This window comes from Babylonia areolata, chromosome 7, assembly GCF_041734735.1.
Source record: "Babylonia areolata isolate BAREFJ2019XMU chromosome 7, ASM4173473v1, whole genome shotgun sequence".
Classification (NCBI taxonomy): domain Eukaryota; kingdom Metazoa; phylum Mollusca; class Gastropoda; order Neogastropoda; family Buccinidae; genus Babylonia; species Babylonia areolata.
In genome coordinates this window covers 30,857,620-30,878,448 of record NC_134882.1, presented here as the reverse complement: position 1 = coordinate 30,878,448, position 20,829 = coordinate 30,857,620, and the positions used below count along the sequence as shown (strand labels likewise).

At 38.7% G+C, this 20,829-nt stretch overlaps 1 protein-coding gene across 1 annotated transcript; it reads left to right on the top strand.

The window, feature by feature from the left end:
* The first annotated feature begins 2,389 nt into the window (after positions 1-2,389).
* On the top strand, positions 2,390-19,546 carry LOC143284226 (uncharacterized). The gene is made up of 6 exons (XM_076590896.1): positions 2,390-2,434; positions 8,908-9,362; positions 11,113-11,260; positions 12,434-12,577; positions 15,746-15,844; positions 17,616-19,546. The coding sequence occupies exons 2-6, from the start codon at positions 8,908-8,910 to the stop codon at positions 17,700-17,702; spliced, it is 933 nt and encodes a 310-aa protein (XP_076447011.1). The 5' UTR covers positions 2,390-2,434; the 3' UTR covers positions 17,703-19,546.
* Positions 19,547-20,829: the final 1,283 nt, after the last annotated feature.

The window sequence follows — 20,829 nt, the reverse complement described above, 5'->3', positions numbered from 1 at the left end:
AGAACCACTGGGTCACAATAACGTTGTTCTCAGTGCATGGTTAACGTCTCTTAAAACGTATATGGACCGTCTAATGTATTTATGTGCGACCCTGACTTGCTTGTTCAGCATGTGTGTGTGTGTGTGTGTGTGTGTGTGTGTGTGTGTGAGTGTGTTAGTTTGTGTGTGTGTGTGTGTGTGTGTGTGTGTGTGTGTGTGTGTCCGAATGTCAGTTAGTGTGTGTGTGTGCAGTCATAGTGTGTGTGTGTGGGGGGGGGGGGGGAGGAGGAGGGGGGGGGTTGAGAGGGGGGAAGGGGGTAGGGGTGAGGAGGCAGGGCAGGGGGGGGCGTGCGCCCATACGTTTGCGTGCTATTGATTTGTGTTCACATCACTTCAAAAATAAAACATCAGTGTTGTTCCTTAGCTATCTTCAAGTTGTAACACGTTCTGTAGCATTGCCGAAGTGTCAGTCAATGAGCATCAAATTAAGCAACAGCCTGGGCCGTTTCAGTTATATCAGGGTATTTTGTTTGGCTTAGCCCATTCTGTACCCGGGTATAATCTGGACACATTCTGTCTTGCTTCACCGGCAACAACGCAGCCGGGAACGGTCCTCCAACATGACGATTATGAATGAAGGCAGTAATCTTATTGGTTGACTAAGAATAAATACTCTTGAAAAACAACAACTGGATTTTGCTTTTTTTTCAAATTTTGTTCTGCTTTATGGTTTTAAAATCAGATGTGGTCATCATGTACGCACCAATTCACACACTGTGACACATGATTAGAGTTTCCCTCTTCCCCCCCCCCCCCCCCCCCCCCCACTGGCGCAGTGCGCAGAGGCGGGAATTCTTTGCCATGCTTGTTTACCGGAAACACGCGGCACGTTTCATCAACAGGACACGAAATAAACCCGGGTGGTCTGCACAGTGTCACAATTTTCAGGTGTGTGTGAGAAATCTATAAGTCGTTAAACTGCACAGTGTACCAGTCAGTTCCAACATTCTAAACGACGACACAGCGTGAGCCTCGCGTAGAAATGAAGCCACAGCCCAAAAAACTTCGGCTGGTCAGTCGCAAGAAAAGGTACGTAAACTTGACGAAGTTTTGTTGTGTCAATCTTTTTCAGTCGGAACTGTTCCTTAAATTGACTTAACTTGAAACACACACACACACTCACACTCGGCTGGGCTCTCTGGCTCTCTCTCTCTCTCTCTCTCTCTCTCTCTCTCACACACACACACACACACACACTCACACGCACACACACACACACACACACACACACACACACACACTCACACACACACACACACACACACACACACACACAGGCCACACACACACGCACACTACACACACACACACACACACACACACACACACACACACACACACTAACACACACACACACACTAACACACACTCACTACGCCGCACACATACACTGACTCAGTCACACTCTCAGGTTCCCACACACATTATTATTATTTTTTTTTTTACCGTCGATTTCAGTTTTCGTCGTCTCACTGTTGTTTTGCAAGCTTTGGGTTAGCCGGTACGTGTCGATATAAATCAGTGTGTATTTTGTGTTCAGTTGTGTTTGATACTGTGGGCGTACAGTCGATGCAAACGTATTGAATTAAGTCATTTTTGGCTCTTATTCATTGTATAGTGATGGACTGAGAGGATCATCAGTGGAGACTATGTGTAAGTCAGTGAAAATGATTTAGGAGGATTCATGCTTGCCGAAGCTGATAGGATGGGGAAAATCTCAGTATCTTCCAAAATGTATACCGGGCCTGTGGCCGTGAACTGATAATAACCGTACGTGTGTCAATTTGATGCAGTGTGTGTGTGTGTGTGTGTGTGTGTGTGTGTGTGTGTGTGTGTGTGTGTGTGTGTGTGTGTGTGTGTGTGTGTGTGTGTGTGTGTGAAGAATTGTAAGACAATGCCGTTTGACTCGCCAGATCTGACACGTGCTTACCCGATTCTCATTCGTCCTCACTACCCGGCCGTCCGTCTTTTCTTCCTCCTCGACAACACAGATGCTGCACACACACACACACACACACACACACACACACACACACACACACACACACACACACACACACACACACACACACACACACACACACACACACACACACACACACACACACACACACACACACACACACACACACACACACACACACACACACACACACACACACGTTTGTACACGCACGCATATACACTCTTCGATCGAGAATAAAGAAGAATCGTGCCCAAGTTTTGCTTGTTTCGGGTTCCCACGTGCTCCACAGCCAGTCTTTGTGATGGTTGTCCCATGTGATGCCAGGCAGTGATCTCATTGGCTAACTAAAAATAGATATACCAATGAAAGAAGCGGATAGAGAAGAAGCGCTTGGCGTACTGTTGCCATTTTGACAAAGCCAGAAAGAAGGTAAGTTTGATGATGATGTGCAAATATTTTAAGATTTTCCCCCGCAAACGTGTACATACACTTATCTACACATGTTCATTAACGCAGTTTGATGTCTATACAAAAGCATTATATTCATATTTTAACATTTTCATTCGTTGTTTGGAGGGATTTGTTGATGACAAGTTGATACTACACATGCGGCAGAACGGGAAACTAACGTGCAGCGATGAACGAATTAAACGGATATGACTAGACCACAAACAAAACAACAGTGAAACGACGAAAATTACATTCGACGGTGAACAAAACGAAGCGAAAAATAATTAGTGTAAACCGTGACACATGTGCATGTGTGCATTACACGTGTGTGTTTGTCGTTTGTACATGTGTGTTACTGTTTCGATCTGTGTGTGTGTGTGTCTGTGTGTGTGTGTGTGTGAAATACGTACATCATGTTCACCTCTGGTATAATTTTGAGCGGAATACTGAAAATGCTTTCGTCACAAGCATAATTTTTATTTGTAGATATTATTATCATTATGATGATGATGATGATGATGATTAGTAGTAGTAGTAGTAGTAGTAGTATGATATTTTTTAGATTGGGAAGAAATAATGGAACACCACATGATGCATTCTTTTCTAAGGAGTAATTTTTAGTACTTTTTAATTGTTTCCCAGATAATCAGATTAACCAGTTGATAACTAATAAGGCTCAGTATCCATTACATACTAAATTCAACACATAAAATTTGAAAGCAATACAATAGCTGAATCTGTGTATCAAGCTGACTGGAACAAAAATGATATTGACAATTGTAGACTAATTTTCTTTCAGTATTGGTTGTGCACTCGATCCATACATACATCTTTGCAGCACAGTGTGTGTGTGTGTGTGTGTGTGTGTGTGTGTGTGTGTGTGTGTGTGTGTGTGTGTGTGTGTGCGTGTGTGTGTGTGTGTGTGTGTGTGTGTGTGTGTTGGTGCTTCCTCTAAAGCCTCGTGAAAGCTATAGCATTAAACAAAATATCTTTCATTTGTATATAGCTGTACTTTGGGTTAATAAAATCAGACCTGATTTGTAAAGGTCATAACATGATTATATGCTCAAAGCCTTGCATCTGGAATCCATGTGTTTTTTGTGGGCAATGTATGGAACAATTTCACAATATATATCTTCAATTCTTAAAAATTGATCACCTTCCATTCCTTTTTGGTTTGAAAAATGACATTTTCCAACTGGCACTGGTGTCCTCCATCTCCCAGGGCACACAGAATAGGAGTTGCTTTCAGATGAAATCCTGCACCAGGATTAAGTCCCACAGGGGCACTCTCCTGCGGTTTACACAAACTTCTCCTTTTTGTTCACAAATAATGAAATATATGGGCATTTTGACCTGTAAAGCAAGTTTCAGGTTCAGTTTCATGAAGTCAAAGTGTGTGGACTAATCTACACTATATCTGCTTAAAAAGAGAGAGAAAAAAGTGCAGATGCAAAGTAAAGCAAAGGAAAGACTATTGCCTTAGTAAAAGACATGTCTGTGTTTTTTGGGGGTTTTTTTATGTTTTTTTTTTAATTGTTTTTCTTTTTTGGTTGTTTAAAAAAAAAGAAGTTGTTTTCTTGTTTGTTTTTTCATTTCCTGAAAAGCAAAGGAAATAGTATTGCCTTTGTAAAGAGGTGGGTTTTTTTGTTTTTGTTTGTTTGGTTGGTTGGGTGTTGTTGTTTTTTACCAGTAAGATGAATTCAAAAAAAGGAAAGTGTTTTCCAGTGTCAAAAGTATGTTGGTGGTGGTGGTGCTGCTTTAATCTGTTAGGCAGAAGAAATAGTATTGCCTCTGTAAAGAATATGTTTGGTTGTTTTTTTGTTTTTGTTTTGTTTTGTTGTTGTGTGTGTGTTTGTGTAGTAGTCTTCAGTGTAACGTCTTCCACTTTAAGTGATATTAGACACACACACACACAAAAAAAAAAAAGGTTGGGGTGGAGGGGGGGGTGGGGGTGGAGGGCGGAGCGTGGAGGTGGGAACGGTATTGGGCAGAGAGTGATGAATGATGTGTGTGTATGTGTGTGTGCGCATATGTGTGTGCGGACATTAAAAGGGGAGACATAGGCACAATATAGAAGGAAACGCTAACATCAAACAACTGTAACAATTATAACAAATGTCCAATTGGACTATGCAGCAAACCTTCTGCAATAGCAGATAACATCTTGAAATTGTTTGTGTGTGTATGTGTGTGTGTGTGTGTGTTTAAACAGTAAGCAAATGGAGTATTGGCTCTGTGAAGAATCTTTTCCGACCCACAAAGCATAGAAGGAGAGACTTTTTATTGCTTTCCATGCTGAGGAAAGCAAAATTAGATGCAAGTCAAGGCTTTTTGATTGATCAGTATTGATACTTACATAGTGCCTATACTTGCACAATGCACTTTACAAGCATGAAGTCATTTACACAACAGTCTGCCTGCCTGGGAAGAGCCAGGTAAAAGCTATGTAAGGCGCTCATCATTCCATATATGTGTCATTCAGCCAGGCTTCAGTCATGCACACACACATATATTAATCGGTTTCACAGCAAAATTTTGCCAGGGACAACTCTCTCATTGCCATGGGTTCTTTCAAGTGCATAAAGTGCATGTTAGAAGGTGGATGCTGGAAGGTGGGTATGAGTTTAGCTGGACAAATACATAGGTAAACTGTGTTTTTTTGGGGGAAAAAAAATCATTGTGACTGAGGATGTGTAAGTGAAGAGTGCATGGTGTCTGTGCAGATATGAATATCATGTGTAGTATAAATGTGTATGTATATATATGTATATATATGTATGTATGTATGTATACACACACACACACACACACACACACACACACACACGTGTGTGTGTGTGTTCACTAAATGTGACCTATTTTTTATTGATGTTACTTTATTTTAATCATTTATCTTTAATGTACTTTTTCTTTTCTTTTCTATCTGTCTGGTATGCATATATTTTTTAAAGAATTGTTATGATCATAGATTTTTTTCTTTCATTCTTGCATTCTAGGTAGTGTCTCAAGGTGGAACTAGTGCGTTAGGTCAATGGTATAATGGTATAAATATGAATAAGTCTGCATGCATCAATGCCTCCTTGAAACTGAAACCAACTACAAGTTATATGTAATTATATAAACATGGGATAAATGATTCCAGAATAGATATTGATTAGGTGAAAGTAGAACTCAGTGGTCAAATCTAAGTGAGGTAATATCCATATTTCTCTCCCTTTAATCTTTCCATTCAGTTCCATTCCAAAGACAGAAGAATGGTAAAGTTGTTTAGATAACATTGTTGTTGTGTATACTCTACATTTCTTCCCCTGTCAAATGACGTAAAGAAGGCCAGTCAAATAGTGGAGGGGAAGCAATGTAGAATATATATTACAATGTTATCATACTAATTTACAACTTTTTCTGTATTATAAATGGAAAAGTACAGGAAAGGAAATGTGGATATTTGCTGAACACTGTAGACTTAGTGACAAATTCATGCACCGGAATAATGTTTAAGACAGTCATTTTTTAAACACAGTGATTTTCCATGATTTTCATGTAAGGGTACCATTAACTGGTAAATGACTCCCTGCCAAAAGGTGGGCACAGAAAGTAGACAGTGACTGGGAAAAATCAGTTGAAAGATTTCACAAAGATGAATGCTTTATTGTAAAGGGACCATAAGTGGTCACCTTTGTGTAACAGGACAAGACAGTGTGTTTTGTATTTTCTGAGTAAATTACATAAGAAGTCTCTTTTGACAAGTATGATGAATGTCAGTGTTTACAACACATGCACACCTCTGTGCAGCAAGAGACAAATCAGATAGGCTGAAAACACATCTTCATGCAGTGTTCTAACTTTGATGTGCTTAGTCATGGTGTCTAATATTTGTTCCCTGCATTTGGACTCAGCCTGAGGGGGGTGGTTGGTTGTAATCATTGATGTCCATCATCACATTAAGGCTGAACATTTTGTTTTAAACACCAGTTACATTTAAAAATACAAAGAATGTTATCACATAATAAAAACAAACACAAAGAAAGCAATTTTCATTTAAATATTTAATGTCAAAGAAATTTTGCTGTTTTATAAGCACAGTACAAATGTATGACAAACACCAGTTTTACACAAAACATTTTCCAGCGAACAGAACAACAGTCATAATGTTGATTAAAAATTAAGATAAGCCAGTATCATTGATAGTAATATTATATCTCATTCCCTGTAGTAATCATAATGATATATCTCAGATATTTAGGCCTTAAATGCTGTCAGAAATTAATTTCAAACCAATGCATACAAGATTTGCAACTTTTACACACACACAAAAAGAGAGAATAGGATGTTGACTTACCACACAAGTTAATTCAGCCACCATTCATCTTTGCCACATATTATGCAGTGAAACATTACACAAGGGTTACTATTTTTTAATCACTGTAACTACAAAAGCTCATCTCATTCATCCACTACAAAACCAATTTCGGTGACCAAAGCTTGGCAGTTGTCACTATTATAAAATTGTTGCATAACATGTTTAAAAATATTTTAGAAAGGACAGACATCAACAAATTGACACAAATGCAACTTTGAGACTGGTTTGTTGATTCTTTCATGTTCTGTCTTTGTCCTTCATCTGATTGTAAAGTTCAGGGTCAGCATTAGTTCAATGCACACTCTGTAGGCCCTGTCAACTTCTGGTTCCTTGCTCTTCTTGCATCTTTCTTTGCTTGAAGACTGGCATCCTGCTGTCTTTGGTTCTTAGAAGTCTGTGTCTCTGGTATTACATCTGAAAACATGAACACAACCATTGACTGAATGAGCGTTTAGTTGTGTATCACTGTATGTATGTGCATGCACAGGTGTGAGGATGTCTTTGTTTATCTGTTTGAAACAAAATGCACCCATATTTTTTACTTCATAAAGAAATAACACTGGCTTATTTATATAACCTTAATATCATTGTATTTGCACATTTTGAAACTGACATCTGTGTTACTTTGGAAAATGAATACTGTTTATGTTACCTCTGGTTCTGGTTCCACAGAGACCTTGAAAACCGTGGATTTTCTTTGATTCAACAAATAAAATTGGAAAACAGATCCATGTAAAAATACTTTAAACTCGTTTTGGGAGTTGTGCTGTTAAATCATTGTGGTGATGAGTCATTAATATTACACAACAGCCGTGATTATGGACATCATTTTTACTCGACAGTGGCATGATGTAAACTTCATTGGACTTCACCTCCAAAGAAAAAGAATGCATTTACATCAATACTGTAGGATGAGAGTAGTAGCAAATGCATTCAAAACATGTTATTTGGAAAAAAAAAAAAAAAAAAAAAAAAAACAAAACAAAAAAAACATATATATATATATATCATGTAAACAGAGTGACAAATCAAAAAAAAACTGAGCAGCACAACTGATGATGAACATCAGTTTGATGATGGAACATCAGTTCAGACAGAAATTTTACAACATACCTTTTCACCTGTGTAGAACACCGCAATGTAGCCTCTTTGTTGATCAGTTGCAACAGGAAATACACCTTGGTAGCCCAGATGTACAGATGGTGTCAAAGCTTTTAAAAAGTGGATTAATTAATTTTGATGAGGTTTGATTATGAACATCATTGCTTACCTCAATATCAGAGCGTCCAGAAATTGCTTAAAACCCCCCCGGAAAAAAGCACTTTTTAAAATTTGTTGAAATGTTTTTGCATAGTGCAATGTCCATTTTAACAAATAGTGTCAATTTCCAGTACAATTGAAGACTAAGCAGATGATACACCAGGAATGATGATTTTGATAGAATGTTTACATAATGAATGATGTTCATCATTAGAGTTTTCAAATGGGATTAACATTCGTTTAAGAGATAATTTTGGCTTCTTGCTGACTGCATTATGTAAAGGAATGCACTCCTAATGAACTATGATAATTTGGATTTGTTCCATAGGCAAGTTGTTGTGCAGAAACATTGATGATCTTCCTTCGTGTGCTATTGTCCATTTTCAGCAGCCCATTTTAGGGGGCTTCGATTCCGTCCAGTTCAAATTACTGTAAACTGACAGGGTTCAGTAGTTTATATTGTCTCAGGTGTGTCTTTGGGCATTTTTTTATTTTTTTTACGTTATTGCAAAGTTGAATACACACAACATATATGGATAAGTTTTTTTTTGTCATACAAAATACACAACCGTCAATGTGCCCACCTTTTGGCAGTGAGTCAAATATTATAGCTTTCAGCAAGATGATGGTGAGGGCCAGGCACCAGTGGCATGAACTAGTGCACATTATATGCAACTTGTGTCTCCTCAGTGGAGCTGATTCTCATGGTTATTGACTGTCAGTATTGGTTGATTCACCTCTCTTCTGCTTGGTTTTGATGCAGATGAAGGCAGGGTATGCATTTAAAATGTCTTTGACTCATCACACATCTCCTTTGTTTTGTGTGCAGATGAAGGAAGAATACCTAGGTCCATGCTGTCAGGCAGCGGGTTTGACATTAATGAACGTGGAGGGTATAAAGCCTCTGTCTGTCCGGATAACGAATGGCATTGCATCTGAATTGGTTGGCATTGGGAACTCAACAAACAAGACCCCCAATGTCATTTTGGTGATGAATCTTTGTGGGTTCACAGCAGAAGAGATGAAGGAGCAGCCTTCAATAAACAAAGTTCGTATGCAGCTACGAAGAGTGGTGGAGAAAAAGAAAGGATCAAGGCGGACAAATCTGGAAGCCTTCTTAAACGAAGAATTCCTTCATTACAAATTGAATATGGCCAGATTAAAAGCTAGAATGATGAAGGAGGAGCTGCCGCCACTATCAGCCCCCTCTTCAAGGCTGTCCTCAGCGGCAGAATCCAGTGGGAGCAAGTCCTCAGATGAAGACCCATCGACAAGCAGCACGGGGTAAGTACATCAGTGTTTGGCACTTGAGAGAACACATGCTAAAGACTGGTTTTCTGTTTTCAAGAATTGGAGTCAGTTTGAAGTTTTTGAGTAACAGAATGAAAATAACGATGTTCAACTTGTGTTTTATGTATTTATTATGTTCCTGAATTAAAAAAAAAAAAAAAATCTTCACTAAAATGCAGTAATGAATGAATTATATTGAAAAGCAGTTTTCTTAGTGACATTTTCATACATTTTCCAAGTGTTTGAACAAATGAAAATGTTGATGTGTATTGCTGAAATGGTTGTATGCTGTACATGATGCCGAAACATGAAATTTATATTGTAAAAAACTGTAAATTGTAGATTCTGCAGTAATCTAAAAGTTGTAATTTGTAAAGGAGCTGAAAGGCAGAATACAGTGAGGAAAGACACTTAAAAAAATTGGAATTCCATTCTTCTGTAGATGCATCTTAGGTAACTTTCCTGGTATTCTTTCAAACCCAAAACAATTACAAAGTGTGCCAGTGGGCTCAGCAGTCAGTGAGTTTTTTTCTCATTAATCACACTGTAATGTAATATTTGAACTCTTTCACTGCCTTTGGTGACTTAACTATACAGTTCACCACCACAGGCAACTTTAGTCAGCATCAAGGTGTTATGTTAAACAGACCCTTTTTCACAATGTAGCAAAGCTTGAGAGCTGCAGCCAACTTTTCAAGCTAATAGGATGGCTTGTTTGGGTTTGAAGTGAACAAGTTCTCAGTGTTGTCTTTGACATGAACTGAATCGTGTGACAGAGCGTTGAGTCTAAAAATACTATGCACTGGGGAGTGTTTTTCACACAGACACTTTGAAGCAAAACAGTTGATGCCACATGGTCAAATGATGTCCACATTTGACAAGTTTTGTTTGCTTGCTTCATATAAAGTGCTGCATAGATTGGACTCCTGTTATGTGTCCTTCAATACTCTAACTACATTTTAGCCTAAGTTTCGAGGTGTGAAGAATTTTTATTTTTGTAATTTGTGTTAAAATGACCCAGTTACTCACTGCGGATCCATGTGTAATAATAATGATAGTAATAATCCAATTTCTGTAGAGCCTTTCCACGTAAAATATGCTCAGTTGCACTGTACAATATAAAAAACAACAACAAATAAAACATGCATTTAAACACTTAACAAAATTTCTACAATTCTTAACCCTGCACAAGCAATGTGCATTTGTCTACTATGTGATGAAACATGCATTCTGACATTTTCACATGCAGTGAAGATTGAAGCAAACAGTCGCAAAATACAATTACATAGATCTGAAGTCAAGGTTGAACTCTCAGCCAGACAGTGCCATTGGCCAGTTGTCACATGCATTAATTATCAACACTGCATGTGGTCTCCCATCAGTCTTTTCCCACCACTGTGGCTTCAGTTGCTCAGAATGAGTCATGCAAGTCAACCTACTTCTGCATTCTCCAGGCTATGTAGTGTTGTTCTACACAAGTTCCCTGTTAAAAGCTAGGTGCAGATACTCATGTCATGATATTCTGTTCCGAAATGCATAATTCCTTATGGGTAAGTCAACTATTGTTTTATAAACTGTTTTGAATTGAATTGTTTCAGTTTTATACATAATCTTTCTGTCTCTCTCTCCCTCTCGCTTCCCCACTCTCTCTCTGTTTGGTGTGTGAGAGGTCACATAAGGTGATGGCAATGGGAATTTGTGCATGAGTTCAGCTCAGTTCTGAAAATGTCATGATATATTCCAGAATCTCAAATGGGGACAGGGAGAGCAGCCCCAAGGAGGACGCTGCACTGTGTTGTGTCCTGGACAAGGGGCACAAATGTGACAACCCGGCCGGCAGGGCCAAACTCAAAGGAAAGGCACAACATCCGGACCTCAAACATGACGAAAGCGTAAGTATCAGAAATACATCAAAATCGCAGTGAGCAGATCTGTGTCACCAGAGAAGAGATGTTTTCTGCTGTCAGGACTGAGTCTGACTTTGGACATCTCCAGCTGGTGAAAGGTCATTGTGGAAATATTTACAATTGAAAGCTCACTGTTAGGGTGTTTTACTTGTGAAAGCTGATTACTGGAATGTTTAGAAATGAAAGCTTGTTGTTGAAATGCCAATAAATTAAAGCTTATTCTTGAAATGTTTACAAATGAAAGTTTGTTGTTGAAATATCTAGCAGTGAAAGCTCATTGTTGAGATGTTTTCTGACAGTGGTATGCAGATAAAAGATACAAATACATTAACATTGCTGATTGAAATAATACTGGATATGTTGTGCTGATATACTTTAAACATATACCAGTATAAAGTCTTACTTGCAACCATATGTGTACATTGTTTATCGGTTCTTTTCATGACATCTGAAAATAACACTGATAGGATGACACACTGCACAGAATATCATGTCCACTTTGTGGGATGTGACATGTCAGAATGACACATTGCACAGTGTAATTATCATGTACACATTGTGGGATGTGACATGTCAAAATGACATGCTACACAGAGTAGTTATGTCCACATCGTGGGATGTGACATGTCAAAATGACACATTGCACAGTGTAATTATCATGTCCACATTGTGGGATGTGATGTGTCAAAATGACATGCTGCACAGAATATCATGTCCACATTGTGGGATGTGACATATCAAAATGACATGCTACGCAGAATATCATGTCCACATTGTGGGATGTGACGTGTCGAAATGACATGCTACACAGAATAGCATGTCCACATTGTGGGATGTGACATGTCAAAATGACATGCTGCACAGAATATCATGTCCACATTGTGGGATGTGACGTGTCGAAATGACATGCTACACAGAATATCATGTCCACATTGTGGGATGTGACATGTCAAAATGACATGCTACACAGAATATCATGTCCACATTGTGGGATGTGACGTGTCGAAATGACATGCTACACAGAATATCATGTCCACATTGTGGGATGTGACATGTCAAAATGACATGCTACACAGAATATCATGTCCACATTGTGCGATGTGACATGTCAAAATGACTGACAGGATGACCCAGCTGTGTGTGCTTTATGTTTTGCAGAAAAGCCACAACCATGTGTGCACCATCCATGAAGCCTTGATAAAGGGCTTCACCAGAAAGGGAAAGCAAACACAAGAACAGTGTTCACAAAAGGTCTTTTCAAGAAAGAGAAAGCGAACACAGGAAGAAGAAGATGAACCGCAGGTCAGTTTTCACTTGGTTGTTTGCAAGGAATGCCCTCGCCTACTCTTCAGACATGGAAGATTCTCTCCCCCTCTCTCTGTTTTAAGCTTCTCATTCAGTCATTGATATGCATGACAGCTGTGTTGCTATGTTTGAAAAATGAATGTTATGTTTCAGATTCAAAAGTGTTGGTAGGTCCCTCTCTGTTTTATGCTTTCCATAATCCCACTTTTGCCAGTATTTTCTCACCCTCCTCAAGAGACCCTCAGTGGTGATCTGGATGAGATGATTAACTGAGCTGCTGTGTGTAGCACGAACTTAGCACACATAAAAGCACCCATGGCAACGATGGTTGTCCCTTACAAAATTCTGTAGAAAAATCCACTTTGATAGTACAAACAAACAAACAGGAAAAAAGAAGATAATGGTGCCACTGCACTGTGATGATTTGCTCTTCTTTGGGAGAATGACCTGAAGTTCGCACAGAGATTTGAATACAGTACAGTACAGTACAGTACAGTTCAATACAATACAATACAATACAATACAATACAATACTGTGCCGTGCTGTTGCTGTGCTACCCACTGTGTGTTTGTCACTGTCAGCTGCTCAAAAATAATGTCTGCTGTGATAGATGAGACTGAACAATGTTGCTGTCAGTTTCATCAGTGTCATTCTGTGTATGTCCCGAGTGCTTTTTTTGTGGGATTTTTTATTTTTTTATTATTTTTTTTTTTTACTCAGCATGAAATGAATGCTCGATTTGTTGTATCTGTAAGGTTTTACTTAACTCTTGTATACGAATGAAGCTTTCTGTCTGTGTGTAATAATTTTCATTTTCTGGTTCCATTGCCTGGACATCACTATTAATTTTATGATATGAATTTAAAGTTTGAAAGAACTGGCATTTGGGAGATAGGATTTTGTGAAGTGTTTTTAATGGTTATAATGTATAGTTAATGGTTTTTGTCCAGTTGACAATATGCTCTGTACATATGTATGCTAAAATGTATGTATGCAGTGTGTGTGTGTGTGTGTGTGTGTGTGTGTGTTAGTCACATTTTGGTGTGTGTACGTAACATTGATGTTATGTGTTATGTAAACAAAGGTGTTTTGTATAGCACCTAGAGCAGATTTCAGGATAGTGTGCTATATAAGTATACATTATTGTTATTATTGTGTAACCTTCATGTTTAAATGAATCATCAGACAAAAGATGACTTAATGGAGTCTACTGTCTTGGCAGGACAAAGTTTCCGATGCCTTTTTTTTTTTGCATATGAGGCAAACTTCCTTTCCATCCTTACTCCATGTGGTCCGGCTAGCAAATCATTTTCCAGAAGAAAGAGGTTTTCCTCCCGATATATGCTCATTTGAATAGTATTTTGTCATCCAGACACACTAAACTAACTGCTCAGAATATGTTTATGTTTATGTTCGTTAAACTCCAATGAAGGAAAAATCGGAATAGATGCAGGACATCAGTGGACATCTCATAGGCACTATGGTAACACTTTGTTTAGGACATCAGCTTACATTTTATTGGCACTGAACTGGTTAATACATTTAAAAACAAACAAACAAATGAACAAACAAAAAAGGGGTCGAATTTGAACACTGATACCAGGATATCCACTAATCCCTTTCATCAGTGGTGTTGAAGACAAATTTAGAAAATTTTAAAGAATCGTTTTGGCTTTGTATTTGGTATGGAGAATTTTCAGTCTGGTCTGAAAAAGAACCTGAAAAAGTATGGAATTTTGTTTGATCACATCTAATCCATGAGAGCCCCACTCTTCTCCACGCATTGACCTGTCAGACTCTACCAGGGGTTATAGTTTTGATTGATTGATGTGAATACTTATATAGCACCTATCCTCGGTCAGAGACCAAGCTCTAAGCGCTTTACATACACGGGGACATTTGCACCACAGGCTGCCTACCTGGGTAGAGCCGACTGACGGCTGCCACTGGGCGCTCATCATTCGTTTCCTGTGTCATTCAATCAGATTTCAGACGCACACACATACACACTCAGACAGACATGTAACATTTTACATGTATGACCGTTTTTTTTTGTTGTTTTTTTTTTTATTTACCCCGCCATGTAGGCAGCCATACTCCTTACCCACCAGGTGCACCGAGATTTGAACCCAGGACCCTCAGATTGAAAGTCCAGTGCTTTGACCATTCGGCTATTGCCACCAGACCATGGAGACACATATGTCTTCTGACCCCAACAGGGTGGATACCATCCAGGTGTCTTGCTATCTGCACAATGTGCATGACTGCATATGTCGGATATGAATTTTTCCAACAATAACCGTCTGAGACGTATTCAGACTCAGAGAGTTGGATGGGCAGATGGCTTGAGCTGTTGATTCTGAGGAAAGGAGAGAAAGAGGGGGAAAAGAGAAGAAAAATGGCATGGGGTGTTCTGTTTACAAAATATGTTTTGGCTTTTATTTCTTCATGAAAAAAAAAACCAAGAAAAAAAACCCCGAAAAAAACCAACAACAGTGTTTGGTGTGGATGGCATGTATGTGTTCCATCAACATCATAATCCTTGTTATTATATTTCATGTCTGCTCTGTTGATTTGTGGTCATTTTGTTTCATTTTCAGTTGTTCCTGCTCTGTTGATTTGTGGTCATTTTGTTTCATTTTCACTTGTTCCTGCTCTGTTGATTTGTGGTCATTTTGTTTCATTTTCAGTTGTTCCTGCTCTGTTGATTTGTGGTCATTTTGTTTCATTTTCACTTGTTCCTGCTCTGTTGATTTGTGGTCACTTTGTTTCATTTTCAGTTGTTCCTGCTCTGTTGATTTGTGGTCATTTTGTTTCATTTTCACTTGTTCCTGCTCTGTTGATTTGTGGTCATTTTGTTTCATTTTCACTTGTTCCTGCTCTGTTGATTTGTGGTCATTTTGTTTCATTTTCACTTGTTCCTTTCTTTCATTTTGCATTGGCCAGATTATTAGATTTGACTCTGGTTTTTCTTTTTCTGTTTTAACACCATTATGTGCCAGTAGCTGTAAAATTAATGAAGCACTCTGTGGCTTCAGCTGAAATGCATGTGACTGCAGTCAGATTTCAGGATGAACTCATGATTGTTGTACTTCTGTAAGAGTCAGTTGAGGATTATTTTGCATATCAGTGTTTTAAAATGACATGCTTATCTTTTGTTTCAGGTTGATTTCAGCACACTTAGCATCCAGAGTCTGCGGAAATACAAGAAAAAGTATAAAATCACCCACCGGTCTGGTGTCGAAAAAGCTCAGCTGGAAGAGGTATGCTTTGACTGTTGTTTGGGACTTTGTTGTCTTTGTTATTTTTGTATATTGTTTGTCATCACAGAAAAAAATATCACTTTTTCATAGTGAATTTCAGTAAAAAGTATTAACCCCTAATAAAAAAAAAAGAAAAAAAAAGTTGAACGTTTGAAACTTATGGTCAAAACCTGAATTTTTGGCTTTCCATTGAACTGTCAGGTTGAAGCTTAATATTTGATACATTCAGATGTATTTAGAATCAGGGTATTTTTCAGAAGTGAGTGTTGTCCTGTCAAATATAAAAACCTGTCAGTGGCATATGTTTTGTGTAGAGCATGCTGCATTGAGCTCAAAGTGCTACATTGCTACATTCACAATAGAAATCTTACATTGAAGCAGAAAAGATCAAGTGGTACTTGAAAGATGATAAATTAAACAATGAAAATTAAGTTTGATGCCAAGAGTGAACTGATTGGTGGTGTTTGTGGCACATGGTTATTGCCTAATGAGAGTTTTTGTTGTATTGATCAGAGCCAGTTAGTAATGTGTTTTAAAAAAAATTGTCCCCACTTCCAATTTTTTGACAGTATTGTCAGCTGATTGGTTTCATATGGCTCTGTCTTGTTAAAAGCAAAACGGTGATGAAATGGCATCAACAGGAAAAGAAACAAACAGCCATACTTTTAACTGCCAGACTTGGTCTTACTGCCAATCTTGAATACTGTCATGAATTTTCCTTTCATGTATGAAATCACTCACCATTACAATTGGGAAAAACAACAACAACAACAACAAAAACACCACCATCCCAAACTTTCCCACCTAGTTATTTGCACCATGACATGTACTTGATATGGCCTTTTCCTCCCTATTCTCTGATTGCCGGTCTTTATCATAAACGAATGATAATAACATTGTCTTGAATCTCATTTTGGCAAGTGTTGATGCTGTTGAAGGAAGCAGACAAGAGACCCGTAACAATTTGGACATTTACCCTCAACAATTCTCCGTGACTGTGGTCACAGAAACCATTTCCCGCTTTGCAAACTGCATTGCCTGGTGCAGCCAAACATATGAGTGTTGTCAGGACTAATGATCCAGACTTTAGAAAGTGCATTGTCTGATGCTCACAGCTGAGTGTTGTCATGACTAATGATTCATGCATTACAAAGGGCTGTTGTAACTAATGATTTTGGTATTACGAAGTGAATTGTGTGATGCAAACAGTTCAGTGTTGTTACAACTGTTGATTCAGGCATTGCATAGTGTTATCATCACTGATGATTCAACCTTAACAAAAGGTTTTTGTGACTTATGATTCAGGCATTACAAACGATTATTGTGACTAATGATTCAGGCATTACAAATACAAAGGGTTATCATGACTAACAATTCAGGCATTACAAATACAAAGGGTTATCATGATTAATGATTCAGGCATTACAAATACAAAGGGTTATCGTGACTAACGATTCAGGCATATTACAAATACAAAGGGTTATCGTTGACTAACGATTCAGGCATATTACAGATACAAAGGGTTATTGTGACTAATGATTCAGGTATTACAAATACAAAGGGTTATTATGACTAATGATTCGGGTATTGCGAAGGGTTATCGTGATTAATGATTCAGGCATTATAAATACAAAGGGTTATTGTGACTAATGATTCAGGCATTACAAACACAAAAGGTTATTGTGACTATTGACCTAAGATGGGGAAGGAAAGGTATGTAAGTGAAAGGGACAGGGACAAGATCTCAGAACCCTGTATTGTCATGTTTCAGACGGTGGCACAACATTTTAAGAGCATCGACGTTGTTGAAGGAGAGGTTGTAACCAATTTCTTCAAGATGACTGGAAGACTACTCTGAGTGACGCCAAGACTTTTTTTTTTTGTTTTGTTTTTTGAATGAGTCATGGTGAGTTTTATGGTTCTGGAAGGAGCTGAACATTTCCTAACCACAGACAGCAAGGACAAAAGAGTTATGTCTGTTACCAAACCAAAGATGTGTGGAGGGCTTTTGACAAGGTCCATTGGTGCTATATGATTCTGCACAGTTGTGGTGCTTGTTTGTGAAATCTCCATCAGTTTTCAGTTTGTGGTTCTTTTATTTACTTTTTTATATTATTTTTTTTTCCATTTTTTTCTTTTTGTTGTAATTGTTCATTATTTTGTTTGCTGCTTATATACTTAATTCAGACTGTCTGCTGCCTGAAGAGTTCTTGGCATTTGTGCTATGGGCTCTAATGAGATGTCTTGGACAACACAATGGACTCTTTAGGAGTGTTGCTCAAATTTCCTGACCAACACTGCAGGCGTCTGTATCTCTCCGGTCTGGTTAACTCTCTCCATACGAACGGCGAAAGAGATGACGTTAACAGCGTTTCACCCCAATTACCACCATCAAAATATTGTAAGTAGAAGGCTCTCATACTGAAGAGGTGAATGTTGACAAAGAATACCACAATTCTGACGACGGAAGCTAACGGTTTGGTCATTCAGACACCCACTGGACATCCGAGGGGTCTGTGTAGAGCAGAAGAGAGGACTGGCCGTACTGAGTGAGTTAATGTGATGTATTATGAAAGGGTACATCATTTCGGCAAGTCCCCAAGTAAAATGGACCTCCATAACGGCATTGTTCTCATCATCCTCATCCAGTATTATGATCCCCCCCCCCACCCCCACCCACTCCTTTTTTTTCTTTTCTTTTTTTATTCCTCCGCCACTTCCATGGTTGTGGCATATTCCTCTGGAAAGCCTTTAGTGTCAACAGCATGATCATGGACTCTGTTGTTTGGGGGAGGTGTTGGCAGTCTCCACCCAGTCTGGCTCCACAAACCAGTCATTATTGTCGTCAGTAGGAGGTGGGGTGGGGTGGGGTGGGGCTTGATAGGTGGTGTCCTGCATTTGTAGATTCAGAAAGGGCACTACTGAACACCATGGCCAGACCGACTCATGTGGCATGATGGAGACTTCTCACTGCTAGATGTCTGTGAGCTGTGGCAGGGTGGAGTGATTCAGGGTGACTTAGGAATGGGGACATCAAGGGTTGGGGAGAGGGGCAATCCTGAGAGGTGACATCCCGATTTTCCTATTCCTGATTTCATCAGTTCCTTATTTCATTAATAAATTATACCAATTCATCTGTTGCAATTTGCCTGTGTAATCAGTTGCTCTCTGTATGTGTGTGCACATGCTTGTGTGTGTTTGTGTATACGTGAGTGTGTGTGTGTATGTGTCTGTGTGTGTGTGTGTGTGTGTGTGTGTGTGTGTTAGAGAAAGACAGAGGGGCTGAACACATATGCATAAACTGCAAGCAAAGGGAACTAACTTGAACAGTATTTCTGGCAGTGTTTACATGTGTCAGTTTTAAGGAAAAACCGGTAGTTTTTGGTATGTTTTCTTTGTTTGTTTTTTTGCAACAGTGTGGTATGGGCATTTGTAAACTTCCTAGGGTTGAATGGGTTAATGTTAACAGAGGAGCCCAAGCTGAATTTTAGAGACAATGCAGTTGCTTCATGAACAATGTCACTACAGCAACAATTTTACTTCTGTTTCTTCTTTTTTTGTTGTGTTCAGCAATTTGTTTGGTGGCTTGGCAGGTAACACATGTGAGTCCATCACTGTGTCTCCTGTTTGTACATTGTTTGAATTTGAGGAAATACTCTGAAAATATTTTGCATGTGTACATATTATCTTGAAATAAAACATTTTTTTCACATAAAATGAAGTGACTTGTTGTTTTATTTGGAGTGAATACCACTGCTAACTGTCATGAAAGTTGTCTCCAGTTGCACACACCAGCTTATAACACATGTGGATGTGTGTGCGTACATGTTTTTGGCTATTACAGTTGTCCCCTCTAAGTCGACCACACATTAGTTGTCTCAGCGTTATGTGAACACAAATCTTTGGCTCCAGCCAGTAGCCTTCTTTATCTCAATAGATTTTCGTGGCATAACTCAACCTGTTGTGGGTGACTTTTTGTGCTTCTGTAGAGTTATTTCCACTCCTGGCCTTCCACTTATGATAAATTGACACTAACATATAAAATGGACCGTTTTTAGCTGTGTCTCACACTGCCCAGCAAAGAGCAACAGTCTAATGACTACTGGTTCATGAATCTGAAAAAAAGGAAAGAAAAAGGAAAAGCAATGAAGAAAAATGTAAACACACACACACCACACACACACACACACACACACACACATGGATATCTCAAAACCTAAACTGGAATCAAGGTCTGCATGAACTGAAGTTTAGTTAATAAACTGAAAATAAATGTAAACCAATGACAACAATAACAAAAAATTGATACCAAGACAAAAATTTTAATTTCCAAGAAAAATGATATACATTTGTTGTATTTTGTATTTGTATTTCTTTTTATCACAACAGATTTCTCTGTGTGAAATTCGGGCTGCTCTCCCCAGGGAGAGCGCATCGCTATACTACAGCGCCACCCTTTTTTGTTTGTTTTTTTCCTGCGTGCAGTTTTATTTGTTTTTCCTATCAAAGTGGATTTTTCTACAGAATTTTGCCAGGAACAACCCTTTTGTTGCCATGGGTTCTTTTACGTGCGCTAAGTGCATGCTGCACACGGGACCTCAGTTTATCATCTCATCTGAATGACTAGCGACCAGACTACCACTCAAGGTGTGCTGAGCCATGATTCGAACCAGCGTGCTCAGATTTTCTCACACTTCCTAGGCGGATGCGTTACCTCTAGGCCATCACTCCACTAGGCCATATTGAGCCTATACACCACAGAGGCAGAAATAGTTAAATCTATCACATCATTATTCAAGAAAAAAGAAAGAAAAGAAAAATAACCAATCAGTATTAATGTTAAAAAAAAAGAAAGACTTTCCATCCCTTACATAAATCAACTTCATACCAGAGAAGGTTTTACCTACATCACAATTAGGTCTAAACAGAAAGGTTGACATCCATACCTTGGATGAGTAGAATCTTGGAGAAGTTGACATTTTTGT

Excerpts from the sequence above, each read along its gene's own strand:
- LOC143284226 (XM_076590896.1), top strand. The coding sequence starts at position 8,908 with ATGAAGGAAGAATACCTAGGTCCATGCTGTCAGGCAGCGGGTTTGACA. Across the intron at positions 11,261-12,433 it reads ACCTCAAACATGACGAAAGC|AAAAGCCACAACCATGTGTG; the intron begins GTAAGTATCAGA and ends TATGTTTTGCAG. Across the intron at positions 12,578-15,745 it reads AAGAAGAAGATGAACCGCAG|GTTGATTTCAGCACACTTAG; the intron begins GTCAGTTTTCAC and ends CTTTTGTTTCAG.